This window comes from Myxine glutinosa, chromosome 6 (genome assembly GCF_964187855.1).
Source record: "Myxine glutinosa chromosome 6, kmMyxGlut1.1, whole genome shotgun sequence".
Classification (NCBI taxonomy): Eukaryota; Metazoa; Chordata; class Myxini; order Myxiniformes; family Myxinidae; genus Myxine; species Myxine glutinosa.
Window position 1 is genome coordinate 257,501 of NC_136266.1, and position 10,000 is coordinate 267,500.

General features: G+C 53.6%; 1 protein-coding gene across 12 annotated transcripts in view; it reads right to left on the reverse strand.

The window, feature by feature from the left end:
- RIMBP2 (RIMS binding protein 2) overlaps positions 1-10,000 on the reverse strand; it is a 716,511-nt gene that overhangs the window by 71,004 nt on the left and 635,507 nt on the right. For all 12 annotated transcript variants that reach the window (XM_068119472.2, XM_068119471.2, XM_068119470.2 and 9 more), the window contains one exon: positions 1-48. This exon is cut by the window's left edge and continues 56 nt beyond it. In XM_068119472.2, the coding sequence (XP_067975573.2) occupies positions 1-48 (48 nt within the window). The remainder of the gene's footprint in view (positions 49-10,000) is intronic.

Sequence of the window (10,000 nt, forward strand, 5' to 3'; positions counted from 1 at the left end):
TGCGGCGGGTGGGTACAGCAAAGTCTCGAGAGCCTTTCCGTGTCCTTTCTGTAGCAAATAGAAAGGGTTGTGGAGCATAGGGAATAAATTATATTGAGGACAAACTGAAGACGCTTTGAAGTTTAAGTATCACAGACAGCAGAAGAATGAGGTATGAGGCTTCACAGTCATTCTGAAGCAGTGGAGAAAGAAGAAAACCTCAATGGTATTGTGACAGGTGTGACTCAGGGAGGACTTTGTGCACCCTCCGAGAGAATAAAAGCACACACACATGAAGTAGATCAGTTATGTCATCGTATTCTCTTTCAAAATTAAGTAAATCGTATTCATATGATAGATATGCATTGCGCATGTAATCAACATAAGGGTCTGTTCCTTTCCCCCCTTTCTATCTTTCTGTATCTCTATATTTCTATCTCTTCCATTTAGCACCATTCTCTTCCATTCATTTTCACGACAAAACTGACTTGCAAACCTGTTTAGTTGATTGCTTGCCGGCTGTGGCAGAGCAACAACCACGGTCACAGGGCGGTAGAGGTGGAGACAGAAGCTGCTGGAAAGGACTCACAGATTTCACCTCCCCCCCCCCCCCCCCTAACTCCTTCCCCCCTTAGCATGACACGCAAAGCCACTGAGATGCAACCAGCACGAGAGAGGCGAGTCCTGCATGAGTCCAGGGCAAAAAGGGGGCGGGAGGGGGGGGGCAAGAAGGAGAAGATAGAAGGGTAGAGCATAACAAATTCTCTCTTTCAACAGCTGCCTCAGCCAGAACAGAAATTTGAGAACCTGTTCCCCAACTGGGATTTCCCCACTCTTGGCTTCAGTCCTCCAGAATGGAGCTTTACACCCTATTTGCCTCACTTTCTCCTAACACCCCATGCATTTCTCAATTGCCACACACATCATTTACATGGAGTCACTTCACTTTTTCCTCAGACAGCAATGCATCTTTCTCTTCACTTTTCTTGAGTCCGCTTTCTCTGAAGCTGCCTCAACACCACACGGTCCCGAAATACAGTTTTCAGCACCAAGGTTTGGGCCGGGCTGCCTCCCGAACACCAAATCCCTCATATCGGAGCCGTACAAGCTTTCCTCGAGTCTAAAAGCGTAGGTCGGGGGGCATGAGGAGCAGATTGGGTGCAGGGCCATGGTCTTGGTCATTGTTGCTTACACAGGGGTTGGCAAAGGTTCGCTAGAGCACATCTTCAGACCCCACCCTTTCTTTTTTGACCCTCTTATTTCTTCATCCCTCTTCTCCAAACACTCTGTGCCTTTCTTCAAGTGTATTGGATCCAGTAATGTATTTGTGTCAAGTGATTGTTGTAAGTTTCCTGAGGCGGAACGATCGCGTAAGAGTAAGCGCGAATGTTTTAAGTGTTTTATGTGTGCTTACAATGCGGTGTCTGATATTTCCCGTTATTTTCTGATTAACGATTTCTCCTTCCATTTATTTGTATTGGAAAATCTCCTGCCATTTTCTCTCGAACATCTCATCACCGTTCATTCAGTCATTTCCTGCTCTATCGCTTATTTGCTGTGTATATAAATTCATGAAACTGTTGATTTGTGTCCTAACGTGTCCTGCTCACGTTTGTTCTGGGGTAGTGCTCCCGGACTGATTGGTCCGAGTTCTCAATTGTAGTGGTAGCTCACATAATGTGATACATGGCGTTGGTTTACTCGGCCAATTAATTAGCCACCGCGCAGTTGCCAGTTCGGTTCCACATCTGCTTCATTAATCTCGCCGGTACGTAAACTGATCTTGGGCGCGAAGATCCAACCAGAGGTGGTGTTGCAGACAGCGTCCTTGGTCTCTTAAAGATGCGCTACCCTCTTGGAATTATCCAGAGGCGATGTCCCTGACAGTATATTAGGAAGCTAAATCCAGAGTATAAATAATTACTTATTTATTATTTTTAAGAAGTACCAACTACAAAACCAACATGACTTTCGAAGCACCAAGATCAATTTGTAGTGTCAAAGCAAAGAGGTTGAATACTTATTGACTTAAGATATTTCAGCTTTTCATTTTTAATTATTTTGTAAAGATTTCTAAAAAAACAAAAATCCACTTTGCCATTATGGGGGGTTATGTGTAAATCAGTGACAAAAAATTCAATTAAATCCATTTTACATTCAGGCTGTAACAACAAAATGTGAAAAAAGTCAAGGGGTGTGAATACTTTCTGAAGGCCCTGTATATGTGTAAAGTCAAAACTGAGGTAAAGTCCCAGAAGTCATCAAACATTTTTGGTTTAAATGGATAAATGCCAGAGGCCATTAACACACAATTAAGGGCAGAGAATAGAAGAACATTGGAGGGGATTACCCTCAGGAATAAAGGAGGTGGGGAGGATATAATTAGCTTTGCATGTGTCAAGGTGCAGACTGAGAAACAATTTCGGCATGGCTGGCTTTAATGATAAATCCGTGAGGAGGTTATAAAAGTTCGATAAGGCAGAAATAAACGTGTGAGTTTATTCAAACAACACGATGGCCAAACACAACACGCAAGCCCCATGCTACAGGCCATCAGCGAGCACCTGACTCCACCCACCCCGGAACGGAACAAGGCTACATAATATGTCATGCATAATACCAAAGGGTTTTTGTAGTATCCAACATGTCCCCTTCCCTTCAAACCGACGACACATGGAGGGGGTTTACATGAGGTAACAGTCTCCCCAAATCGATCAGTATGAGTACATATGTTACCACAGCTGTCCATGACCATCTGAATGCTACAAGAACACCATAGTGGGGCGGCTTAGCCCAAATATTCAAAAGAATTGTGCATTTTGTGATACAAGCACCAAATTTGGCACACTAGTAGACTATCATATTATGAAAAGATCTGGATATTGGGCCATCTCAGATTCAGAGATTTGATTTTTGCAAGATTTGCAGATTTTGCAAGCTGAGATTGCAACGCCAGGGACTGCCGACTCCTTCCTACGAGCTGCCCATGTCACCCGCACAAGAAGAGCTCATCAAATCACTGCAGCGGCACCGCACATCCTGCAACACCGTGCGTATGAACGCCACTGTATGACATATGCTGATGATGCAGAAGACCTGCCTGAGTTCGAAGACTGGTGTCACCAGAGAGGAGAAGACATTCCCAACTTTCAGTACTGGGCAACTGTGCTGGAACTAGAGATGTTGGTACTGGTCTACGTGCGTTCTCTGCGACAGGCTTCATTCACGACGTACCTTGATGCCCTGACGGAACTGGTCCCATGGTTCCATGCCTTAGACCACACACACTATGCCAGGTGGGTCCCTGTTCACCTGAGGGACACGGTTGCACTCCCAATGAAGCACCCAGATGTAGCCAGAGAATTCAGGGCTGGCAACTTCACTGTACAGAAGACGAAGAAGGTGTTCTCTTCGATCCCAATCGAATCGAAATCTTGCAAAAATCAAATCTCTGAATCTGAGATGGCCCAATATCCAGATCTTTTCATAATATGATAGTCTACTAGTGTACCAAATTTGGTGCTTGTATCACAAAATGCACAACAGGTTTGCTATGCTGCTACACTACCAGCAAAGATGGAGGAAGAGTTCATGCAAAACAAATTACAAATTGAGGTGCGCAGGTGCCCGGCGTTCACTTGGGCTGCAACAAAGAGGTAACGGTAAGTCGAATCTCACTCGCTTCAGTGAGTAGGAAGCTGGTCTGTCCTTGCTTCCTCCAGTAGATGGATTTTGGCCCTCACTATCCATATCAGAGCATGGAGGGACATAAGGACAAAGGAAACACCGGTTCCTCCAATAGACTCTGCCAGATGGTAGTTTAACATGGTAGTCCCACTAAGCCAGTGGTAGTGGACGTGCCTTCCACAGCTGGAAAGGTAAAGTATCATCTTTCAGGTTACCACACATAGCGCCATCCTCCATCAGTCGAATGCTATCATCCGTGGTAAAACATCTCCGAATTCGGCTATCAGATGATCACAAACCTGTGATCGTTGTTGCTGATTAGGTTAGTCATCTAAATCCAACATGCTGCAGTTCATTGTTAACATGGAATGTGAGTCATCACGGGATGGCTGACTGTGTTATGTTGCAAAGGCTGTGTTTTTCATGTCACCAGATTCATCGAATGATCTGCCATAATTGCACCATGCCAAGTCGTTCAACAAATAGAATGCCAGACAGGGTGTTCGGACCCCATCACACACTTACACAGTTTCACCAAAATTTTTACCTCTATGGCGGATAAAAGTGTGAAGAGTGCCCATGCACTTCATCGGAGCACCGTTAGTGTTCACCACTCGTGGATCATCGTCGCCATCATCCAAGTTATCTGGGTGCATGCCAAGTTGTTGCAGATGTGCAGTTGCCTCAGCCCCAGTGTCCGGGATCGCCTCCAGGGTACCAATATAATCACCCTCAAAGTCGTCAACATCTACTCGAATCCGTGGTGAATGTTGCTTCCTCTGCAATGTGCAGAACACATCAGTGACCAAGACAATCTGCCGAACAGCTGGGGGTTGCTTGTTATCAGTACGCTGTTTAGACTTCCATACAGGCTTGCAAGCTTCAATTTTCCACATACACAGGCGAAGTGACCCATGGTGCCGCACTTCTGGCACTTCCTATCATGAGCTGGGCAGCTCTTTGAGTTATTGGCGGCATCACCCCTGCAATTTCCACACTTGGTGGTCTCGGGTCGGAACTGACTGCAACACCAAAATGGTTGACGAGAGTTCTTAGTGATGACAGCCCAGGACTGACTTCCGGCCATCATATCATCAGCCTTCCTGCCGGCTTCCTCGCTGTGACACATGTCCAGGGTACATTGTAGTGCGAGTTCTCTCTCAGCCATAAGCTTACGACGCACCTCGAAATCAGATATGCCAGTGATGATCCGAATAACAAACTGTTGGTCGACAGTCATGGGTGAGAGATCAATTGGCAGCAATCTCCTTTAGTGCACAACAAAACCTCATGCCGAGTGTCAGACAGTTCAAGAGTTGCTAACTGCCCACAAACTTGCATACGATGGAGACGTGTGATGAGGTAGTAATCATCCCATTGTTTTCTCCATGCCTTGAAATGCTGCAAGGTTGTAGACTCGGATAACACTGGTGGTTGTTTAACCAAGAATTTCGGAGAAGATACAACTGATGTCTCAGAGGTGTTTTGACAATCTGGCACGCCGTCATCACCGACATCACCAGAAACAGTGGAGATGCCTGGGATGGCCTCACATAACGGTGTAGCGGTTACCAGTAGCATGACACAATTACCCTGCACCGGCCGATGACGCAACCGGCGAGCGGTCACGTGTCTGGACTCGCCCGGGCGTGTTGAGACTTGCCTTTACCGGGTGAACGCTTGCCTTGCATACCACACCCCGTTGAGAGGCGTGGCTTATCTATTTGCATACCACGCCCCACCTGAGAGGCGTGGCTTTTGTGTGTTGAGTTTCTGATATATATTGCCGCCCGTTCGATGGGCTGATTCAGTGCTTTGGAGTTCGTTTGAGTGAGCTGGGAATAAATAGCTCAGAGAAACTTAATTCCTGGCGTCGTCCATTTTGTCCGATTTATCGTGCGAGCACAGCTCCCACAATTGGTGACCCCTTTCTACGAACACGGCGATGGAGTCAGCTGTAGCTTTGAAACTCCCGGGCTTTTGGGAATCTCACGCGGCCGTTTGGTTTGCTCAAGCGGATTCTCAATTCGCCCTGCGAAAAATTATGGAGGACACGACGCGCTACCACCACGTGGTCTCCGCGCTCAACGCCTCCTCCGCTGCCCGGGTTCTGAGCTTCCTACAGCACCCGCCGGACGCCGACAAATACGGCGCGCTCAAAGGCCTACTCCTCGGTGCGTTTGGACTCACAGAGACCGAACGCGCACGACAACTACTACACCTCCCGGAGCTGGGCGAGGCCCGTCCGTCCGAAAGCATGGACCACATGCTTGCTCTTCTCGGTGACCACAGCCCAGACTTCCTCTTCCGCGAGCTGTTTCTCCAGCGGCTGCCAGGGAAGGTACGGTTAGCTTTGGCTAATTCGCCCATCACGGACCCTCGCGCCCTGGCCAAGGAGGCCGATTAATTTTGCTCGGCCAGGCGACATGTCGGAGCGGCCGCCTGGGACCCTGGGCCGACCGAGGCAACGCCCGGGCCACGACCGGCGCCTCCACCGGCCGAGTCAGCGCCACTGAGGGCAGCGGCCGCCGCGACGCCCCCTCAACCGAACCCGACGCGACCGCCGGAGCCTCCACCAGAGCGGACCATGTGCTATTACCACGCCAGGTTCGGGCAGAAGGCCAGAACGTGCCGCCCACCGTGCACTTTCGGCGGGTCGGGAAATGACCAGGCCGGCGCTCGCTGCCTGCCATGAGCGTCGGCCATTCAGGCAGCCTTCTGTTTATCACGGACACGGAGTCCGGGTGGCGTTTTTTGTGCGACACCGGCGCTCAGCTGAGCGTGATACCCGCCTCGGTGGAGGACAAACAGGCCACGCTTTGCGGCCCCGCTTTGGTCGCCGCAAACGGTTCCTCCATCCGCACCTTCGGTTCGCGCAGCGTCCAATTCTGCTTCGGGGGCCAGCGCTTCAGGTGGGGCTTCACCACGGCGAACGTGCCCATGGCCTTGCTGGGTGCAGATTTTCTTTGCGCGCATGGGCTTTTGGTCGACATCAAACGGCGTCGGCTTATCAACGCGGAGACCTTCAGCTCGCTCGCTTGCTCATTGAGCGGCTCCGCTCCGACCAAGCTAGCCTGCGCGCTCCCGGTCGCGGAGGATTTCACCCACCTACTCGCCGAGTTTCCTGCCCTCACGCAGCCGACGTTTTCGGCCGTCGCCGTCAAGCATGGCGTCGAACACCACATCCCGACCACAGGTCCACCGGTCTACGCCAGGGCTCGCCGCCTCGACCCGGCCAAACTCGCCGTAGCGAAGGCGGAATTCGATGTGCTGGAGCGATTGGGAATTGTGCGACGCTCGAATAGCGCATGGGCCTCGCCCCTGCACATCGTGCCCAAACCGGGTGGCGGATGGTGACCATGCGGCGATTACCGCCGCCTCAACGATGCCACCACCCCCGACCGGTATCCGATACCACACATACAGGACTTTTCCGCCCGTTTGGTGGGGCGGGTGATCTTCGCCAAGGTCGACCTCATTCGGAGCTACCACCAGGTACCTGTCCGGCCGGCCGACGTTCCGAAGACGGCTGTAATTACACCTTTTGGCCTCTTCGAGTTCCTCCGAATGCCGTTCGGCCTTAAGAACGCGGCCCAGGCCTTCCAGCGGCTGACGGACAGTGTGCTGCGCGATCTCACCTTTCTGTTTGTCTACCTGGATGACATTCTCATCGCCAGTACTTCCCGGGCGGAGCACCTCGTCCACCTGCGCACGCTTTTTGAGCGCCTCGGCCTCATCATCAACCCGGCGAAATGCCAGTTTGGCATAACGGCCGTCGACTTCCTGGGGCACCGCATCACGAAGCACGGGGCCGTCCCGCTGCCTACCAAGGTGGAGGCAGTCACAAGTTTCCCACGCCCTCGCTCCATCAAGGCCCTACAGGAATTTTTGGGGATGGTAAATTTCTACCACCGGTTCGTGCCTCACGCCGCCCAACTCATGCGCCCCCTGTACAAAGCCCTCCGGGGCAAGCCGGCCAAGCACGACGTCGCCTGGACCACAGAGATGGACGCGGCGTTCACCGGCGCTAAGCTGGCCCTCGCCAACGCGATCATGCTGGCGCACCCGGCACTCGACGCACCCATCGCCCTCACCACGGACGCTTCCGACTACGCGGTTGGCGCCATGCATGAACAGTGGGTGAACAGAGCTTGGCAACCGCTGGCCTTCTTCAGCCGGCAGCTTCGCCCTAACGAGCGCAAGTATAGCGCTTTCGACCGCGAGCTCCTCGGCCTTTACCTGGCTGTCCACAACTTTCGCCATCTTTTGGAGTGCCGCCCGTTCACGGCGTTTGTGGACCACAAACCCCTGGTCTTCGCCATGGCCAAGGTTACGGAGCCGTGGTCGGCCCGCCAGCAGCGCCACCTCTCCGCCATGTCCGAATTTATGACGGACATCCGGCACGTCGCGGGCAAGGACAACGCTGTGGCCGATTGCCTCTCCCGGTCCAGCGCGAACGCCGTCCACCTGGGTGTGGATTTCGCCCGCATGGCGGCCGACCAGACCGCCGACCCCACGGTGCAAGCCCTCCGGACAGCGGACACAGGCCTGCGGTTGGCCGACGTCCCCTTCGAGGACACAGGCACAGTTCTCCTGTGCGACGTCTCCCTGGGCCAACCACGCCCCATCGTGCCCACCGGATGGCGGCGGCACATTTTTGACGCCCTCCACGGCCTTTCCCACCCGGGCCGGAAAGCATCACAGAAGCTCGTGGCAGCGAAATTCGTCTGGCACGGACTCCGTAAAGACGTCCACAACTGGGCCAATGCCTGTGTCGCCTGCCAGCGCGCGAAGGTCCACCGGCACGCCCAGGCCCCGTTGGCACCATTCGACGTGCCCACGCGGCGCTTCGACCACGTCAATGTGGACCTGGTGGGACCCCTTCCCTCCTCGCGGGGCTTCACCCACCTCCTCACAATGGTGGACAGGACCACCAGGTGGCCGGAGACCGTCCTGCTGGCATCAACAACTTCCGCCGACGTGGCGCAGGCCTTCATTGGCACCTGGATTGCCCGTTTCGGCGCCCCCTCGGACATCTCCTCCGATAGAGGTCCGCAATTCACCTCCGAGCTTTGGGGCGTGGTCGCCCAGGCCTTGGGGGTCAAGCTTCACCGCACCACGGCCTACCACTCCCAAGCCAACGGCTTGTGCGAGCGGTTCCACCGCTCGATGAAGGCCGCTCTCAGGGCCAGCCTCCAGGACGATGGTTGGGCCGACAGGCTCCCGTGGGTCCTATTGGGCCTCCGAACGTCCCCTAAAGAGGACCTCCAGGCTTCCACCGCCGAGCTGGTCTATGGGCAGCCACTGCTCGTGCCGGGCGAATTCATCCCTGACGCCACCGGCCCCTGGTCCGCGGCTCGCCAACGCTCGGTCCTCCAGGAGGCCGCCAGGAGATTTGCCCCTGTGCCCACGTCCCACCACGGCTGCCCCCAACCCCACGTCCCCCCAGCACTTCGCACTGCGGAGTACGTTTTTATCCGGCACGACGCACACCGGGGACCGCTCCGGCCGCCGTACGATGGACCTTTCCGGGTCCTGAAGAGGGACGACAAGTCGTTCACCATCGACATCGGCGGCAAGGCGGACCGCATCTCCATGGACCGCCTCAAGCCGGCCCATTTGGACCTCGACCAACCTCCACAGTTGGCCCTTCCTCCACGACGGGGCCGTCCCCCGTCAACCAGGCCCCCCGCCCGGCCATCCACCGCCCCGCCACCTACCACCCCCACACGAATCGTCAGGGGTCGTTTCGGCCGGTCATCAAGACCCCCCTCAAACTGACTCTCCCGGTGCATGTTAATTCTGGGGGGGCGCGTGTATCGGTTACCGGTAGCATGACACAATTACCCTGCACCGGCCGATGACGCAACCGGCGAGCGGTCACGTGTCCGGACTCGCCCGGGCGTGTTGAGACTTGCCTTTACCGGGCGAACGCTTGCCTTGCATACCACGCTTGTTGAGAGGCGTGGCTTATCTATTTGCATCCCACGCCCTGCCTGAGAGGCGTGGCTTTTGTGTGTTGAGTTTCTGATATATATTGCCGCCCGTTCGATGGGCTGATTCAGTGCTTTGGAGTTCGTTTGAGTGAGCTGGGAATAAATAGCTCAGAGAAACCTAATTCCTGGCGTCGTCCATTTTGTCCGATTTATCGTGCGAGCACAGCTCCCACAACGGTTTCATTTCCTGCATATGGCCCTGTTGTTGATCAGCTGTGGCCTGTTGTTGGTTCAGCATGGCACGTTGTTGTATAGTGATCATGTCATACCAGCCACCAACAAAGTGACATCGTGAGAAGGCTCGTCAGGTTTTCCTTTGGGTGGCATGTCTGTGTGTT